Source organism: Dama dama, chromosome 20 (assembly GCF_033118175.1).
Source record: "Dama dama isolate Ldn47 chromosome 20, ASM3311817v1, whole genome shotgun sequence".
Taxonomy (NCBI): domain Eukaryota; kingdom Metazoa; phylum Chordata; class Mammalia; order Artiodactyla; family Cervidae; genus Dama; species Dama dama.
Window position 1 is genome coordinate 83672670 of NC_083700.1, and position 20861 is coordinate 83693530.

At 39.9% G+C, this 20861-nt stretch overlaps 1 protein-coding gene and 1 non-coding gene across 10 annotated transcripts in view; one reads left to right on the top strand and one right to left on the bottom strand.

The window, feature by feature from the left end:
• Positions 1-20861, bottom strand: part of FGGY (FGGY carbohydrate kinase domain containing) — a 475197-nt gene that overhangs the window by 122932 nt on the left and 331404 nt on the right. For 8 of the 9 annotated variants that reach the window (XM_061121747.1, XM_061121749.1, XM_061121748.1 and 5 more), the window contains one exon: positions 10989-11050. The exons of the other annotated variant lie outside the window; for it this stretch is intronic. In XM_061121747.1, coding sequence (XP_060977730.1) covers positions 10989-11050 — 62 coding nt within the window. The remainder of the gene's footprint in view (positions 1-10988; positions 11051-20861) is intronic. 9 annotated transcript variants of the gene reach the window in all.
• TRNAE-UUC (transfer RNA glutamic acid (anticodon UUC)) lies at positions 17672-17744 on the top strand. The gene has a single exon. It is a non-coding gene; the product is annotated as a tRNA-Glu (tRNA).

A 20861-nucleotide genomic window follows, 5' to 3' on the forward strand; every position in this document is an offset into this window, starting at 1 on the left:
AATTCTAGAAGAAAGTAGACTATTATCCCATGCTACCACCCACTGTTGCCCTTGGAACCATAGCTTTAAAGTATAAAAACACAGCTTGAATAATGGCAAGTAAAAAAAGTATAGGAGATCAATGACCAAGGGATGCTGATACATAAGATACCTAACATATTTATTATTTACATTTAAAATGCTTTAGGAGTACAGCTCAGTGGTTCCTAGCTCTAGTTTTGCAAAACTGAATGTCTTTCTGGATCCTATGAAATTCCTGAAAATTTTTTACACTAGGTATAAAGAAATAAACAAACAAGTGGTGGTTTTCAAACTCTTACAGTATATAAATTTTATGTAGAACTCCAAGATAGAAAATACAGAAAAACAAAAGTAATCTATGTAAGTACTTGCATGTGTATGTGAGAGTGTGTGTGTGTGTGTGTGTGTTTGTGAGAATGTATGCTGGGTGGAGGTGCGGGCAATCATCCTTACCAGGCACTCTCTTTGGTCCTTGACCTGACATCTCATTCCCGTTTGGAAAAATCTTTGAACCTCTACCACAAGATGAAGATCTTGCTGGGAAAAGGCTTACTAACCAGAGCAACATTAACTGCTGCTCCTCCTTCCTCTGGCCTTCAACCACAACCCAATGAGCCAGGTACCAGCAACACCCCTTATAGAGGGAATGTGTAAGGAGTGAAGACATGTGACCAAGTTCAAACTTAAACTCTCTCTGTGATTCTGAAGCCATGTGCTTTCTGTATCTCTGGCCAGGGATTATTTGTCAAAGCCCCAAGTTTAAGCTCTGTTTTAGAATGATTCTATAATAGTGTTGGGCTTCCCTGGCGGCTTAGTGGTAAAGAATCTTCCTGAAATGTAGGAGATGTGGGAGACTCAGTCTCAACCCCTCGGTTGGGAAGATCCCCTGGAAAAGGGCATGGCAATCCACTCCAGTATTCTTGTCTGGAGAATCCCATGGACAGAGGAGCCTGGCGGGCTACAGTCTACAGGGTTGCAACAGTCTATACAGTTGGACATGACTAAAGCGACTGAGTACAGTGCATGCATGATAGTGTTAGGCAAGGGTCCTCTGAGGTCTTCATAGAAGACAAGGCCAGAACCACACATCTGGGGGGAATACGACGGTACCCTGCTTTTACATCTCCCAGCTTCTCTGCTCCTGGTCCAACAGAATCATCTGGTCAACAATGGCCATAAGAACATTCTTTCCACCTAGAAGTCAAGAGTCTGCATTAATTGTAGCTTCAGAAAAACATCACTGCACTTAGAGTAAAGGGATTAAAAAAAAAAAAAAGTACATGTCTATAAATCTTTTGTCTCTCAAGGAATCTCAGAGCAGGGCATTTGGTTTCAGACATCTGGGTCAATAAGAATCTATTGGCCTAATTACTATTGATTCGTCATTGTCTCATTTACTGTGGGTCTTTGCAAACAGTGAGATTCATTTAGCCTCTACATATATGGTCACTCATGCACTAATGAGATCCCTGGGGGATGGGGCATATGCTGACCCCTTTGACTCCTAACCTCCTCGCAGCTGTATGTTTATTCTTTGAATGCAGCCATTCTCCTGCACATTTTTTCAATTATCCCTTACCACGTGTGCTATCTGAGTATATCATTCAAAATGAAATGCACTTGGAAAACATTAAAATAACAAATGCACATCATTATTCACATAACTTTAACCTTGCATGGTGCCTTTTTTGGTTCTGACTTTGTTTCAGTTTGTATGTTTTATCAATTCTTTCCCAAACGGTGGTCTGCCCTCTTTCAGCTTGGGAATCATATATTAACTGTTCCTAGTGGATCTGTCTCCCTCTTTCTCATGAAAATTTCAGGCTCATATGTCCTCTCTTAGAGAGAGAAATCCTTGCTCTCCTAGTCCTGGTGTGTATGAAGAAAATACAGTTTCAACAATCACAAAGCGACTTCACTGTGTGCCAGGTGGCTGACCAGACACAATAAACCTCTCCAAGCCCGGTTTACTTTTTTGCCATCAGGGCCAATACTTTTACCTTATAGGCTGTTTTGAAGATTAGATATGGAGTCCTGAGTACTATAAAATGACAGACGATCGATAAATAGTTCCTTCTTGTTTCTATCACAGGACATTCATTTCTAGTTTTTTACAAATATAAGAGTCAGGGAAGATTTTTTTTTCAGACTTTATGGCTCACAATCTTCAATGCAGACAGCACCCCTGGAATCTCTCCTTTCCTTCTCCATAAATCACTTAATTCTTTGGATTCACAGGCTGCCCTAAAGTATGGTTACCACCCTTTCAAATCCCAAATCAGAACACATGGTGTAACTGAAGAATTTGTGCCCTTTCCAGGACAAAGAGAAAGTCTTGGAAAAGAAGCTTCCACACTCTTTTTAGTTCCTCCTTCTTGGCCCACTGCAAAAGGTATTCTGCTTGCACTTCCCCTCTCCCTTACCCCATCCCATTCTACTAAGACGGGTCCCACCATAAAGATCAGTCCCCTCTTTGTCGTTATCTCCAATGGACCATGATTTACCTTTATTTCACTTGAACTGTCTTTTGCTGTTTGTACCGCATGACCATTCCTTACTCATTTGCTTTTATCCCCTTGTTTCCAGGCCACAATTCTCGCTTGGTTTCCTATCTCCTCTCCAGCTGGTTCTCTTCCTCTGTTTGTCCCTAAGTATATGAAGACTCCCAGAGTCCAGTCCATGGTCCTCTTCTCATTCTTTCTCTACCCTTGGATGAGTCCATCTTGCTTTCACAGCTCCAGTTAACTATCTAGCGCTGAAGACTTCCAAATATACGCCCTTATCTCCAGCTTCTTTCTCTGTGATGAGTTCCATGTCAAATATTCAAGCACCCATCAAATGCTTCTCCCTGGAAGCCCAAAGCGACCTCAACTAAAGATACCTATTAGGACACACATCATCTTTTCTGACATACGCAATCTTCTTTCTATGCTCCTTGGTTTGACCAAAGTCAAACTCACTTAACTTCCCTGGCGGCTCAGTGGTAAAGAATCTGCCTGCAACATAGGAGACATGGGTTGGATCCCTAGGCAAGGAAGATCCCCTGGAGAAGGAAATGGTAACCAACTCCAGTATTCTTGCCTGGGAAATCCCATGGACAGAGGAGCCTAGTGGCTACAGTCCCTGGGGTCACAAAAGAGCTGGACAAGACTTAGCAACTAAACAACAACAAAAAGCTCACTTAAGTGGTTGCTCAATCATTTTAGGGGCAGAATCAGAGTCGGTATCATATTCGACTTCTCTTTCTCCCTCAGTTTCCAAATTTAAATTTTCACCAGAATCTGTCAATTTATTATTTTAAATATTCCTCTACCCCCCCACCCTTCTTCCTCCTGTCTCCCCAGGAAAAAAAAAAAAAATATTCCTCTAACCAGCATACTTTTGTCTTGTGCAACTGCCATTCCTTATGCATGCCTCCTTAAATGCCCAGATTAGAGCTTTGGCCTCAGCTTATCTCCCCTATTGAAATTTTGCCCCCTCCAACTGGGTTTTCTGCACTCCTTCCTGGGTGGTTCATCGAAAATGCAACTCTGATTATGACTCCATACCTACCTAAAACTTTTAGTGGCTCCTTCCCATTGCCCTCAAGATAAAGCATAAACTTCCTTGTTTGACACAGATGTTCTTCCTTATTTAGTCCTCGTCACACTGTTCCATACTACAGATGTGGTTTCCATTCCTCCTCCCTCCTCACCCCTGCATACATCATACTCCAGTGACACTAAACTACTTCTGACTTTTCAAAGTATGCAGGTCTTAACCTCTGAATGTTTGCCTATTGTCCTTCTCTCCTAGAATTCTCTTCCTTGCTTCCTTTACCTGCCTATGGTAATCACTGTTCAAGACTCTTTCTATTTTTAATTGAAGTGTAGTTGGTTTACAGTGCTATGTTAGTTCTTGGTATACAGCAAAGTGATTCAGTTTATATATAAATAACTTGGGCTTCCCCAAGTGGCTCAGCAGGTAAAGAATTCACCTGCAATGCAGGAGACAAAGGAGATGCAGGTTTGATCCCAGGGTTGGGAAGTGTAAATATTGATCCTACATGGAATATTAGAGGTTATTTTTTAACCTCTCCATCTCATTGTAGCACAGGGTTGCCAAAGAGTAGATTTCTGCAGTCACGTGGACACAGCCTTCCAGGCATATGGATGCATCCCACAGAAGAGGGCAGAGAAAAGGAATAGTCATCTCGTGACATCCACCCCCCTGCTTCCACTCATGTGCCAGGCACCACGTTGGGCAGCAGTGAATCTGCTGAGAGGGAGAAAAGAAAGAATTGATTTCCTAAGTCAGCATAGCCCTCAGTCTTCTTAGCACCCTAATGAGCACTTTCTTATACTTGCCTGAAGAACAGAAGCCAAAGAAAGGCATTGTAATATCCAGCTTATGTCTATTTAAAAAAACATTTCTCATCCAAGAGACATCAAGAATTTACCGATTATCCTGGCACACCCTAGGGGATAAAAGGTGTTAATATCATCACCCTGGCTCTATGATTGCCAGAGCTCAGGGGAGCCTAAGTAAATACTTGTTGATAGACTGATGGTCCCAGTTGTTGGAATGAGGGACCGGGGTTGAAGAATCCATACAGGCCAAGGGAACACAAGAATGGACAGTGAGGACAATGTTTACAAGTGGAGTCCCTATAATACTCATTTCCTCATTGAGAATTAAATGAGATTATGTATATAAATATAAATATATATATATATATATATATAAAATTATCACTAAGCACAGTGCTAGGCACATTGCAAATTCTTAAAAAATGTTCTCGGTCTTTCTTTCTTCAGGGGGAATTTATACAGATTTTAATGGAAATATTTAGATATACCCTGAGATTTGGCATATGGGGGACCAGTACATTTTAAAAGTGATCCTCAGTGGGATTATGGAAATCACAGAAACAAAAGAGGTTTAGAGAAGAAATCAGATCAAGAAAAATTGATTGTCCTCAAAGGAATAACAAGAAACTCCAGGGAAAGTGGGATAAAAGAAAGACAGACTGGGCAAGAGGATGGGAATTAGCAGAACCTTGCACCTCTGAGAGACTGGAAGCGAACAAAATCACACCACTGCCTGCAGAGTGAGCTGCAAAAGTAGCTCAGAATGGGCTGGGCTTCTGTCTCCGGTCCTCCTCCTCCAGGAGATTATTAGCCTGCTGAGGTCAGGATCCCTGGATTCCACTGACCCCTCTTCCCACCAATGGTCTAGTTTATTCTCTATAGAGCACCCAAAGTCATCCTTTTAACCAAAAGTCTTTAATAAAGTCCAGTGGTCTCATAGCTTTCTACAATCACCCACATGGCTTGGCCCTTGGCTAAATTTCAGCTCTCTTCTGTCCCCCATTCTCTTCCACTTTGGTCCAGCCATAGTGACCTTTAAAATGTCTACTGAGTTTGCCAAGCTGGCTTTTGCCTCCAGGCCATGGGACTTGCTGTTCCTTTCATCCAAAGGGATCTTCTTTGCATAATCATGGCTTGTTCCCTCTCTTTATTTAGAGTCCTCTCTGAGTGCAACCTAATGAAGGATGGCTTCCCCACCTGAAATAGCTCCCATCTATCACCTCAACACCTCTCATTCTATGTCTCCTTACTCATCTCTATTTTTTTCTTTAGAATGATGACCAATTCCTGGAGTATGTGCTCTCTCTGTCTCTCTCTACAGATACGCACATACATATATATATATATGTATGTGTATGTGCATGACCATAATTTCCACGAAAACAGGGACTTCTTTATTTCTTTGTTCACTGTTATACCATAAGTGTTCATAAGACACTTAGCAGACAGTCAGAGGACCCAGATTTTAACCTTGGCTCTGCTGCCAACCTTGAATCCAGCACTTGTGGATTATTATCTTCCCACCAAATCCTGCTATCATCATAACCTCATTCTGAAACACTGGTAAAGAGTCTTTAAGAGAAGTAAGGAAATAATAGGCAGTCTAGAGGAAAAGAGCTGAAGTTATAATCAATGGAAGGTGATCTCTGGCAAAGCAGTAAAATATTTGGATATTTGGCCCCACACAGGAAGAGACTTTGGTTGTCATTTACATGCATGGGTACATCTAGTTACTGTTTACTCACTTCAAAAGCTCATAAAATAGTCCTCTTCAGGATGAACTCTAGAAGGAGTACAGTAAATAGAGAGTATAAAATATTAAGTCTGTTTATCAACATTTGTCTCTATGGTTTCAAATAGGATTTGTTGATGCTAAGCTCTGAGATAGGGGTGACCTGCATTGCTGTTTTCAGAGAGTCCCAAGTCACACCAAAAGAGGCATACAGTTTTTCATTCCAAGGGATTTGTTGTCCCTTCCAAATAACCAACTTCACATAATAACAACTATTCTTATTTGGTTCTAAGATTTGAAGTATAGTGAGTGCTATAGTCCTGATACAGTCTATTTATAGATCTGATAAATAGAGACACATTTTCCTTTGCAAGATAATAGAAGGAAACTAGAAGGGAAGAGAATCAACACTGAATGCCTACTAAATATATGAGCTGGAGATAAAATATAGAATTAAATGAAGCCAAGGATGTAGATGGGGTTATGGAAAAAGACCACAAAGACAGAATAGCTCCAAGAATGTAGCTGTGATGAACTCTGATGTCAGTGATCAAGAAGAGGATCATGAGCTTGAAAAGGAGATTAAGAAAGAGTCAGACATACAGAAGCAAAACTGGGTGAGGATGACATTCTAGACAACCAAGAGAAGAGAGTATTGGAAAGAGAGGAGTGATCACTGGTGCCGCATGCAGCTGGAGGCTCAAGGAAAGGGGCTGGAAGGCATCCTGAGTTTGCTGAAAACTGGAATAGTAAATGTTTCAGGGGCTGATGACAGCATTCAAACTCGAGTGGGCAAGGGTGGAGTGAGGAAACTGACCAGGAGTACAGGCAATGCTTTGGGGCAACTTAGCTCTAAAGAGAAGGAAAAATACAGGGAGGTAGTAGGAAAGGCGGATGAAGTCAGTTGGCACGTGAAGGGATGTGGGATTTAAACAGAGCCTGACTTTAAGAGTGAATTCTATAAATTAATGCTTCTGGTCCACCCTATGCTGTGCTTTCTCTGAGTTTGCATGCTAACCCATAAATTCCTTCTTCCTATTTTCAGTCGAAACTACTTACATGAGGTTCAGCTACAGAAGAAAGTTCTGGAAATTTTGAGGATTTCATGGCAAAGTCTAAACTCTCCCTTAGGTTTGTGTTGAGCTTTAAGGTCTTCAGAGACTGGCGTTCCCATGGTCTATTTTCATCCTTATAATACTTGGAAAACGAGTTAAGCAGGGTGGTATTATTGTAATTTTATGGGTGAGGAAACTGAGTCATCAAGAGATTTATGGCAGAATCGGTACAAGAAGCCAAGACCTCTGATTCCCAGTCCAGTGTTCTTGCTACTCCCTGAGAAGGCAGGCAGGTGATAGATGATGGACAACGGCTGCTTAACCCTAGAATGATCCCCTCCAAAAAAAAATCCTCCTCTTTTATGATCATTTGTAATAGCAGTAGAAGTTGTGGTAGTGGTGGTTGTCATTGTCATTGTACAGTTTATGAAATCTTTCCAAATACTCAAATTCTTGGAGTTACCCACAGCTGGCTCTCTCCTGTCTACTGGGCTCTCTATCCTATGTCAGTTAAGGAAACTAAGGTTCACACAACAATGCATGTGAGAGCTGGGATTTGAATCCAGATCTTGGAATTCTGTATTTGTACTCTTTTCTGTGGGTTAGAGGTTTATAAATGCTGGAACTCCTCGAGAATCTGATAAAAGCTATGGCCTCTCTTTCCAGAAATATACACATAAATATGTAATCAACAAAACTCTGCACACAATTAGTGGTTCACTGATGATCTGAGGTTAGGCATCCCTCTTCTAGGTTATGTGGACTCTAAGCCAACTAAAATGCTAATTATTGGTTAAGTGGTGTGATCCCTCTGGTACAATGGTAATGACCTTGTACTAGAAACTCCTAGAAGGGAAAAACATATGAAGACTTTGAGACTCTTGGTTGGGGTCAAACCCCCTCTATACCCTGACAACACGGTGTTTATATTCCAGTCAGTATGCACTTCTTTCTGCTCTGTGCAGGTGTGCCTTGCCACGATTGCATGTCCCTTGGTGGAAAGGAAATGTCTAATACAAGTGACTACAACACCTTTTATCACTATCTCTATCATTTACTGAATACCTATTACGGCTCAGCAACTGTCATTGTATCCCAGACACTATTCAAATTCATTTAATCTTCTCAACAACCTAATGAGGTGCTTACTGTTATTTTCCTGTAGAGTGAAGTATGAAGGCACAATGAGGTTAAATAAGTTGTGAGGGTGACAAGCTCCTAAGGGCCGAAGCTGAGACAGGCAATTTGGCTCCAGAATCTATGATAATAACCTTCACCTTAGACTTTCTCCCTTTTGCCAGGTACTAGCTACACTAATGGAACTTCTCTGATAATATTATAAAATACCTTATTTTGTTAAAAAGCCCAACAACTAGCATTAATATCATGAAATTAATTTGATAAGTATTCTTCAAACTTTAAAAAAAATAATTTTAGATTTATAGAAAAATTGCAAAAACAGTATGCAGACTTCCCTTATACTCATCATTGAAGAAATTAACACAAATACTATAGTATTACTAATCTCTATACTTATTTGAATGTTGACAGTTTTTTTCCCACTAATGGCCTTTTTCTGGCTAAGATCAAAACCAACCCATGATCATATATTGTTTCCAGATGCAGTAGCATCTTAGTCTCTTCAAATCTGGGACAGTTCTCTAGTAATTCCTTAAATTTCATAGTCTTGGAGCGGGAGTGGGGGGGGGGGGGAAATTTCATAGTCTTTGAGGCATGTTTGCTAATAATTTTGTAGAATGTCCCTCAATTTGGGTTTGCATAATGTTTCCTCATGTTTACACTGAGGTGATGCATTTTCGGTTAAACATTACAAAAATGATGCTGTATTCTTCTCAGTGCATCATAAAATGAGGTCCATGTTGCTGATGTATCTTATTGCCAGTATTGTTAGTCTTGATCACTTGGGTAAGGTATTGCCTGCCAAATTTCTGCACTGTGAAGTTAAGATTTCTTCACTGTTTATCTTTTATTTTAGTAAGTATCTTATAGTGAAATACTATGGGACTATGTAAATACCCTATTCTTTTAAAAAAATTATTTATTTTTTTATTGAAGGATAATTGCTTTAAAGGATAATTGCTTTTGTTGTTTTCTGTCAAACCTCAACATGAATCAGCCATGGGTATACATATATCTCTTTCCTTTTGAACCTCCCTCCCATCTTTCTCCCCATCCCACCCCTCTAAGTTGTTACAGAGCCCCTGTTTGAATACCTTGCTTTGTATCAGACTCTCACTCACTAATTTTATTTATTTACTTGAAATACAGTTGATTTAAAATGTTGTGTTAGTTTCATGCATAGAGCACAGTGATTCAGTTACACATATACATATATTCCTTTCCATTATGGCTTATTACAGGATATTGAAAGAAGTTCCCTATGCTATAGAGTAGCACCTTGTTTTTTTTTTTAATATATATATATATATATATATATAGTAGTTTGTATCTACTAATCCCAAACTCCTAATTTAATCCTTCCCCAACTTTCCTCTTTGGCAACCATGAATGCTAGGTGTACACATTGCTATGAAGGTGTCATTACTTCTAAGCCATCTCAGCAGAGATCACTAGAGAACAAATAAATATGTCACACCCACTCACACATGAATATATGTATCTATATTTATTTCTACCTAGATCCAGCAATAAACTAAAAAGCCACAAGTTGATACTGATACCTCTGATTTCCATCCATTACCATACTGTTCATTCTAACTTTCTCTTTTTCTTATCTATGGGAAACCTGGCTCCCATCATATGCAAAAAAAAAATCTATTTTTCTGCTCAACTATAGTATATACATAAAGGATTTTCAGAATAGCTAACTGATACTATAAAAAACAAACTCATTAATAACAGTATATTATTTATGTAGTTGTTTCTATCTTTAGCCATACAGCATACTCTCAAAACATTCTTTCTCAGAGTTACTTAGGTTAGTTTTTTTCTTTCTCAAATCCCTGTTAGTGTGATCATGTTATTATTAATACAATAGGTTCCTTTTCTTTTTTTTTACTATTTGCATTTCACCCGCATCACAAACATCTATCCAAGTATCTATCTATCCATCCACCCATCCCCCATCCATCTATCTATTATTTATTTTCAGAGGGACATGAAGCATCATCATGATTCTGAGAGTCAGGGCTACATAAGAAGGCATACTCAAAGAAGTGATGTTCCCTCCTACTACCCTGTTCCCATTTCCCCATTATTTCTATCGCATTCCTACCCACACCCTGCTATAGTTAATAACTTCATTAGTTTCTGATTTAACTTTCCTATACTTCTTTTGCATAAATGAGTAGATACACATATATTTTCTTATATCACCTTCTTTCTACATAAAAAAGAGTATACTGCAAAACTCCTTTATACTCTGCTTTCTTCCCTTAACAATATATTCTAGAAACCACTCCTATCAGTTGCTATCCTGTTTCATAGATGAAAAGACAGGCTTAGAGAGATCGAATAACTTACCCAAGGTCACACAGTTAAGAAGCAGAAAAAGTGTTTGAATCCAAGAAGCTCTGACTCCAAAATCCACGCACCCTCTTCTACATCAGAGCATCTCAACCATGGTCACTAGAATATTTTATGGGCATGTCTAGGTTCTTTGTGAGTTATCGTAGGCTGTTTTGAAAATGAATACATGTATGTTCTGAATCATCCAGATGACTATCTTATAACCAAGAACTGCCAGGCATTTTCATTGCTCACAGAATCTGAAAATCATGCAGCCGCCTAAAGTCAGCGCCACAGTGCAGCTGGGCGGGGAAATCTGTAGGGACCAGAGCGAGCCATTACCTGGCTGTGGCCTTGGCTTGGAGTTCAGGGAAGGCAGCGTGGCCCTGCACCACGTGGTCTATCTGAAACACAAGAGAGAGGGGTCAGTTTTATAGCTTCTCTAGTTTATGTTTAAGCCAGAGGAAGATATATTAAAATGTCTGTTTCTTTCAATTCCTTGTCTACAGAGGAGCCAAGAATGCTAAAAAGCTAACTCAGCAAGAGTGTCTCAGCTCTTTCAGAAATCTAGCTTTGTTTAACTAACTGCTGGCTTCTTGGATTTATAAAACAAAGAAGTTTAAAGAGAAGAACAGTAGGAAATGAAACTCCCAAGGCTGAACTGGTAGCAGCAGGTAGTGTCAGATCTAAGAGTGAGGTTTGACAGAGGTGTGAGAAGGAGCCATAACTCAAATAACTCAGGGTAAGTGTTTGGGATTGGGGAGGAGGACTCGGGTATGAAAAACACTGACCTCTGGGCTACATTATCTGCCCCTCCTCCGGTTACCCCATGCTATCACTCCAGGGCAATGCCAGACCTTGAATTACTCTCTGCATCTTACTAATGGAAAACTGAGTGAAAGAGACTGTGAGGAGGGAGTCTGAGCTTAAAAAAGCACCAAAGAGTTGCCCCAGAGCTGTCAAGAGAACTTCTCCTGACAGAGAAGTTATCCTGTGGGAAAGTGGGACAGAGATTTCCAAGGACAGAAAGGCCTGAGCTCTGTGGACAATGGTCTTCTCATTTGAAATTCCATGCCTAGGATTTATTCCTTAATCCACTTGGTGGCTCTAAATAAAATAATATGTGCTAAGTATCAGGAAGGGGTGTGTTTCCCCATGCTGTGACTCTGCTTGCTAAAACACACCCAACACCCGGCTTGAGTTCCTGAACCTAATCTGTGTATTTTCTCAGTGTTTACATGAGTCTCCAAAACAACCATGCTGACCTATTTATTTTCATTCAAACTACGAACAGACCAGTTACTGTGGCCTCATGGAGATAGTTTCTCTGAGCATGCCTCTGGAGAGTCAGGACTGTGTAAAGAGAAAGAAGCTTTGTTCTGGAGTTGCCGAGGCTGGGTCTGGGGTTCTGGCTCCGATAGAAACTAGTTGTGTGACTTTGTGCAAGTCATTTGACTGCTCTGAGCCTCAGTAAGCTCCTCTCCCCCTTTCCCCATCCTAGTATTCTTTTAAAACAGGGTTTCTAGGACACAGAGTGTGCTTACCACAATGCCAACAACAGTATAAATGATACCACCTAAAATTTATTGACTCATTTACTATATACCAATACTAAGCTACACATTTTTACATACATTATCTCATTTATCCTTACAACACTTCTGTGAAGATACTATTATTCACCATGGAGGTGAAAAAACTAGAAGAGATTAAGTATCTTGCCTAGGGGCATAGGGAATAAGTGGCAGATTTAGGTTTCAAACCTAGGTCTCTCTATAAAGTCTCTGGTCTTCAGCACTATGTCACATTGTCTCCTGAACTTCTAGGTATAAGGTGTTAAATTCTATTTGTGTTGAGCTGCAGAAATGTTTTAAAATAACACCAAAGCAAGTGGTCATTTCAATGGAAAGAAAGTCATTCAGGTTTTGAATGTTTACTTCCTGAAGGTCCAATTTTCGGTTACTGTAATGAGGCACAATCTGAGCCTTAAAGAGTTTGCAATCTAGTAGGAACATCACAATGAACCCACTGGCATCAATAATGGATAATTAAAGCCATTACTTGATTTGATGCTAATTTCTATGGGAAGTGCTTTAGGAGGTCAGAGAAAGGGGATTTAGATGAGCTTCTCAGAGGAACCACAGAGCCTAGCATGTGAACCACGTGCATGAATGCAGTTATTTGGCATTTGCCAACTGCCTACCTCACCAGGTACTATGACTAGGTTCTGGGATAGAGTGGAAAAAAGAAACACATATAATGCATAGTAGCAAAAGGAAAGAAGTAAAGGACAAGCAGTTTGGAGGAGTAAAGGGCTGCAGGCAAGGGATGCCAGAAAGTAGGCTGTGATGAGCAGAGATATGAAGATGGAAAGACAAATCTGGTATAGACAGCAGGAGATTGGTCTAGCCTCCAGACTGGCAATTATAGATGCTCAATAAATATCCACTGAATAAATGCGGGACGTATGAACCATAATGGGCCACATGCTCACAGAATACCATGTACTTCTTGGGAACACTTACCACCCTTTATATTTGTATCTGTCTGTGTGGGGCACTCATGGTCAGAGAGTAACTGTATACTAAATTAGAGAATAAATGAAGTGGTGAAAATATGGGTACATGAGGAGGGTGTGGACTGCCAGTGGTTCTTCAAAGTCAGATAAGTGACTATAGTTTTACTGAATTATAGGCTGTAGGAAATTATTTTGATTTGTGGAGCAAAATAATGACAAGTTAAGGAAAATTAACCTAGCAGGGTAGGCACAACGGGTAGGAAACACAGACAGGATTCTGTTGGGAATACAAGGCATGAATATTCCCTGCCTTTGCTCTATTGTAGCATTTATCAAGTTAATCAAGTTCTTCTCAATTATTAGTTTATATGTCTATCTCTTACCTTACCCTCTGAGCTCTTTTAAATCAAAAGCCTTGTAATTTCCCATTCTTCAGTGCCTGCAATAATGCCTGGCATCTCGAATGGATGAACAAGATACATTTTGAAGGAAATAAAACAAACTTGAAAGAAAGTGAAGTTGCTTAGTCATGTTGCTTTGCAACCCCATGGACTGTAGGCTACCAGGCTCCTCCGTCCATGGGATTTTCTAGGCAAGAGTATTGGAGTGGGTTGCCATTTCCTTCTCCAGTTGATCTTCCTGACCCAGGGATCGAACCCAGGTCTCCCACATTGCAGGCAGATGCTTTACTGTCTGAGCCACCAAACTTAGTGACTGAATCGTTACAGAATATAAGAAAATCAGAGTGAAAAGATGCTTTGGACTTTTGGGTCCAAGTAAAGGAAATGTGGTCGTTGTAATCACATCTTTTTATTTTCTGTATTTATGATGCTTTGGGATCTGGGGCCCTGGTAACCCTGGAGAGACTGTTCCTTCCATGGTTAGCCAATTCCCAAGGCTAGTGAAGGACTCACTGGCCTGTGAGCATTGTCTTTCATATGCAAAGTAACTGATCCAGAGCCCACCTCCTCACCAACCCCTCTATGGGCCACTATGTTCCTGCTGTAATCACCCCAGAGTCAGGAGCCAGACAACTTGGGACAACCCTAACACTTCATGTGTGGCCCTGCATGGTGTGGCCCTGCATGGTGTGGCCAGCCCTGTCTTTCTGAGAACCGGGAATAACAAGTTATCCTTTTAAAGGTTAATTGTCTCCTGATCTGCGGGCTTCCAGGGCTTTCCAGGTGGCACTAGTGGTAAAGAACCCACCTGCAGGAGATATAAGAGATGTGGGTTTGATCCCTGGGATGGGAAGATCCCCTGGAGGAGGTCATGGCAATCCACTCCAGGGTTCTTGCCTGGAGAATCCCATGAGCAGAGGACACTGGCCAGCTACAATAGAGTTACAAAGACCAACTGAAGTATTGAGCATGCGCATGCATGCAGTGCAGGCTTTGTCAAACCTGAATAATAATAAAATCTGTATTTTAAAACAGCAGCTGAAACATGGGCCTTGGGAAAAGGCTTAGGTTCAAACTCATGGTCTATACTTATATCCTCTGCTATCTAAGTTACTTGACCTCACAAAGCCTCTTCTCTTGGACCTCTAGAATGTGGACAGTAAAATTTGCTTTGCAGGCAAGGTTGTGGTGAGTGATATAGAGACGGTTTTCAGATCATAACACCTATTATTAAAAAGAAGGAGGTACCACCCAAACAGTAAAAATGGCTGGAAGAACAGGATTTAAAAGGTCAGCTGCAGTTTCATTTTTCCATAGCATCTGATGGTAAAGGCCCACCCTGATCAACAAACAAGGGGCAGCCGGTCTGTCGAATAATTGAGCACTCATTTCAAAACCCTGGAGTGCCTGTTCCAAGGGTTGATCTTTCTATATATGTTCTATCCTCTAGCATTTAGCACAGTATAGCAGATCACAGAGTCCCATTAGTGGTTATTTGTCTCCCAATGAAATAACCAGTTTTACCACAATAACTATATTTGCCAAGTGGTTGCCATAGAAATACATAGACAGAACTACCCTAACTCTATGACTCTTTTCTTGTTTCTTCCATCTTCTCAGATTTCAGCTCTGAGAGCTGGCAGCTGTAGGAGTAGGCAGAAAAGACTACGAACTATTTGGAGAGGTAGGAAGCTTACACTGGCTGGGTGAAGTCACATCTTCAGGATGGCTTTCAGGTCAGGATCAAGAGGAAAAAGGCCATCTTACAATACACAAGTAAAATTTTTGTTTCTTTTTTGCATTTCCTTATAAAGGTGGAATATAGGAAAAAGAGAAATGCAATACAATAGAAAACAGAGATCATACATGTGTAGTATGAGGTGACATCTGGCCCACAGATGTACTTTATTTGGGATATATAATGTTTTTAAAAATGAGCCAATGTTTTCGAATTGAGAGATGTCGCTTTCAGTCCAGATTTTGGTTTCTCTTGAAGAAGCAGTGAATATAAAACACTGGGTCACCCAGATTCCCCATGGCAAGAGTCAGCTGGAGCTGAGTGGGGACTGATCGCCTCAGACAGGCCTGCACCCTCCACTTTGTGAGAGGCGCCACCACTCAATTTATCATCATGATGGCACTAATGCTTTACTCCGAGTAGAGATTTATTTCTCTATGCCCATCTCTCAGTCAAAGGAGGGAACATGGAATTCAGCCCAAGAGTTCTGTAAGCTGAAAAGAGAAACTGCTCTGGAGAAGTGAAAAATATCTCTTTGCCTGGTCTGTTTGTTCATTTACGCTATCTGTCTAATTCCTTTAAGCACTGCAGTTTTTGACCCTTGATATGGCACAGAGAGAGCACAGTCAAGAACTCTTGAGATCTGAGCTCTGCTCTGGCTCAGGGCATGGCCTTGGACAAGACCATTTCTAATTCTCTCTCTAAAACATTTAATAAGTTAATATGACAGAAAGGCAAGAGCTTGTAAAATTACAGAGAACTGCACCATTTGAGATATCAAAACTGTTGGCAAAGAGTTTACAGGCAAGGAAAAGACAAATTTAAAATGTAAGAATTTTAGGTTCCATAATTGTTTTTGCTAAGACAAAGCCGTCTTATTGCATGATGGGCTTTTCTCTATTAAAAACAACTTTATGTGTTACTCTTGAGACTGTCTTTTTCCTTCTTTACAGATAGGAATCAATTAGGCTTAGGGTCATCACTTGGGACAACTGTCTTTTTTCCATTTGTACTTACCTGTAATGTCACTTTTTCATCTAAGCTATTTCAACCTTCTTTAAAAAAGATCATTTATTTATTTATTTACTTACTTATTTAGTTTTGGCTGTGCTGGGTCTTCATTGCTGTGTGGAACTTTGTCTATCTGTGGTGAGCAGAGGCTACTCTCTAGTTGCAGTGGGAAGGCTTCTCACTACGGAGGCTTTTCTTGTTGTGGAGCATGGGCTCTAGGGCTTGCGGGCTTCAGTAGCTGGGGCTCCTGGGCTCTGGAGCACAGGGTCAATAGCTGTGGCATACGGGCTTAGCTGCTCTGCAGCATTTAAGATCTTCCCAGATCAGGGATGCCTGATCTGGGACCCATGTTTTCTGCATTCGCAAATGGACTCTTTACCACTGAGTCATCAAGGGAGTCCACTATTTCAACTCTTTATTTAACTAATATTAGCTCAAAGCAAAAACGTTTTGCTTGATTTCTCCCAGCTTTGAAATTCTCATGAAAATCTAATGAAAGAAGAAAGCCCACTTAAAAAAAAAAAATTGATTGTGAGTTTCAACACTGAACAGCTCCTAGGAACAACAATCATTCCTGAAAGAAAATATAAACTATGTGTTTTTTGTTTTTTTTTAATAACTTTAGCTCTTCAAAGGACAATTTCTCTTTCAAGTAGATCAATTGTGATTTAACATAGGGCTAGTTCAGTCAGTTTCATTCATCATCAAAATTGGTAGCTTTGTTCATTTTTATAGTTTGTTAGTTTTACCTATTCATGAAACTAATGTGATATAGATCTACTTTGTGCGAGGCATCATTCTAGTAACTCAAGATACAAAGATAAATATAAGTCACTTCCCTTACAAAGTTCTCCCAATGAAGGGAAAATGGGCATCCCAATATGTGAATATAGTCTAGCCTGATAAGGTTTTTTATAGATTCAATGAGTATTAGGGTTTCCCTTGTGGCTCAGATGGTAAAGAGTCTGCCTGCAATGCAAGAGACCTGGGCTCGATCCCGGGGTCAGAAAGTTCCTCTGGAGAAGGAAATGGCAACCCACTCCAGGATTCTTGCCTGGAAAATCCCATGGATGGAGAACCCTGGTGGGCTATACCCCATGGGGTCACAAATAGTTGGGCATGACGGAGTGACTAACACACACACCCACATAAACACACACACACACTCACTCTGTTTTGGTCATAGTCAATAACCACAGGGGATTCTTTCTGTTCACATGCAGATTTTCTTTTTCACATGGAGATTATATTATACTGAGGTATAGCGTCAACAAATATATACAATAATTAAAGATTGTGATTAGTTCTTTGAAGGAAATAGATAAGTCACTGTAATAAAAACACTAGTTTGGGGAGTTCCCTGGTGGTTCAGGGGTTAGGACTTGGCACTTTCACTGCTGTGGCCCCAGGTTCAATCCCTGGTTGGGGAACTAAAATCCTGCAAGCTGTGCAGACAGGCCAAAAATAAAAGAGGAAAAAAAAAAAAAGAACACTGATTTCAGATAGAGGATTCAGTAAAGATGGAGAGATCTGAAGGTGAAATTTAAGCAAAGATATGAACAAGAAATAAGAACCAATAATTCCCAGTACAGAGAATGACAAATGCAAAGATTCTATAGTAGGAAAGAGCTTCACATGTCCTAGGAATTGATAGGCATCCAAAAGAGCAAAGAAGCAGAAAAGTTGTATGAAATGAGGATAAAGAGGTAGGAAGTGGGGCAGGTCAAGCAGGCCATCTCAAAGGCTTTAGATTTTACTCTAAGTACAATCAGAGGACATAGAAAGCTTTATTTTTTTTTTAAATTGAAGTATAACTGATTTACAGTATTGTGCTAGTTTCAGGTATACTGCAAAGTGATTCAGTTATTTTTTCTAATTATATCCCCCTATAGGTTATTATATATACAGGACTCCACTGTAGCTTAGATGGTAAAGAATCTGCCTGCAATGTAGGAGACCTGGGTTTGATCCCCGAGTTGGGGAGATCCTCTGGAGAAGGGAATGGCAACCCACTCCAGTATTGGTGCCTGGAGAATCCCATAGACAGAGGAGCCTGGTGGGCTACAGTCCATGGGGGTCTAAGAGTCAGACAGGACTGAGCTACTAACACTATTACTATAAATTTATTATATGACATTGGATAAATTTATTATATGACACTGTGCTGTACAGTGTACCTTTGATGCTTATCTATTTTATACAGTAGTTTTTATCTGTCAATCCCATATTGCTAATTTATCCTCTCCCTACCTTGCTAGCAATAAATTTGTCTTCTCTATCTATGAGTCTGTTTCTATTTTGTATATAGATTCATTTGTGTTATTTTTTTAGATTCTATATACAAGTGACAGGATTAGTATTTGTTTTTCTCTTTTGACTTACTTCACTTAGTATAATATTTTCTAGGTTCCCCCATATTGCTGCAAATGGCGGTATTGCATTATATTTGTGGCTGAGTAATATTCCATTGTACATACATACCACTTCTTCTTAATCCAATCATCTGTTGATGGGCATGTGGGTGGTTTCCATGTCTTAGCAATTATAAACAGTGGTGCTATGAGCACTGGGGTGCATGTATCTTTCTGAATTAGAATTTTCTTTTTCTTTTCACATGGTAGCTCTATCTTTAGCTTTTAAAGAAACTTCCATACTGTTTTCCATAGTGACTGCACCAAGTTACACTCCCACCAACAGTGTAGGAGAGTTCCCTTTTCTCCATACCCCTTCTATCATTTATTATTTGTAGATTTTTTGATGATAGGCATTCTGACCACAATGAAATTAGACCACTCCCCCACACCATAAACAAAAATAAACTTGAAATGGTCTAAAAACCTAAATGTAAGACATGACACCATAAAAATTCTCGAAGAGAACATAGACATTCTTTGACATAAATTGTAGCAATATATTTTCTTAGATAAGTCTCTCAAGGCACAATAAATTAAAGCAAAACTAAATAATAGGACCTAATCAAACGGAAAAGCTTCTGCACAACAAAGGAAACCATCAACAAAATGAAGAGACAACTTACAGAATGGGAAAAAATATTCGCAAATGATGAGATCAACAAGGGATTGTATCTAAAATATACAAACAGCCCATACAACCCAATATAAATAAACAACCCAATCAAAAAATGGGCAGAAGACCTAAATAGGCATTTTTCCAAAGAAGACCATACAGATGACATGCAGATGGCTAACAGAAGGGTTTTAATCAGGGAAGAGATGTAATCTTGTTTGTTTTAAAAGAAATCATTTAGTTCTACTTCTTAAGATGACTGAAGTGAAGTGAAGTGAAATCATTCAGTCGTGTCTGACTCTTTGCGATCCCATGGACTATAGCCTACCAGGGTCCTCCATCTATGGGCTTTTCCAGGCAAGAATACTGGAGTGGGTTCCCATTTCCTTCTCTAGGAGATCCTCCCAACCCAGGGATTGAACCCGGGTCTCCCACATTGTAGGCGGACGCTTTACCATCTGAGCCACCAGGGAAGTTCAGATGACTAGATAGCTCTTATTATGCAAACAATTATAAATAACAATATAACAATTATAAATGCTTATCAAATTACATTAAACAATTCTCTGAAGATATTAGAAAGTTACCAAACCAGGTAGAAACTGAAGAGGAATAGACACATGGGAAATTTTCAAAATTAGAAAATATTCAATCTAATAAAAGACAAAAACGAGAGATGGAGAAAGCAAGAAAACAAAAGTGACCACAGAAAACAGAGTAAAACGGAAGACTAAATCTGAGTATACTCATCTTTACATTAAATGTTGATAGCTTAAACACTTGAAGAAAAATCAGAGGTTATAAAACAAAACAGGAAAGCAAGACCTAATTACATGCTGTAATCCAGAACACAGACAATGGTGGTTTGGCCAGTGGTGCTGGGAATAAAGGTAAAGAAAAACAGCCAGATTGGTGATACACATTTTGGAGTTAGAAACAAGAAGGTTTTCTGATGAATTGGATGTGGACAGAGAGGGAAAAGAGGGAGGTAAGTACGAATCCTAATTTTCTGGCTTTAATAAGTATATAAATGATGGTGTACGTTACCAAGATGAAGATAAACAATGGAGGATCACAGTGAGTTTATCAGTTATTATAGTCAGAAAATGGAGTAATCCTTGACTCCTTCTGCCTTCTACCTCCTTGGTATTTAATCCACTGTCTCCGTCCATAGAAATGTTATCCTTCAAAACCCCTCTCCTTTCTCTTTTCTGCACACTTCACATTCAATCCAGCAGGTAATCCTTTTGCTTGTATCTTCAAAACATATCCCAAATCTGGGCACTTTTCACTAATCCCACTGCCATCATTCTCACCTCTCATTTGGTCTACTCCAAGAGCTTCTTTCTGGTCTTCCTGCTTCCACTTCCCCACTCCCATCCACAGTTTATTCCCGACATAGCAGGCGGCAGCCAGAATGATACTTTAAAGACCTAAGTCATAGCATATCTCTCCTGTGTTCATCATTCTTCAATGACTTCCCATTTTACAGAATAAAAGCCAAAATCCTTACAGTGGCC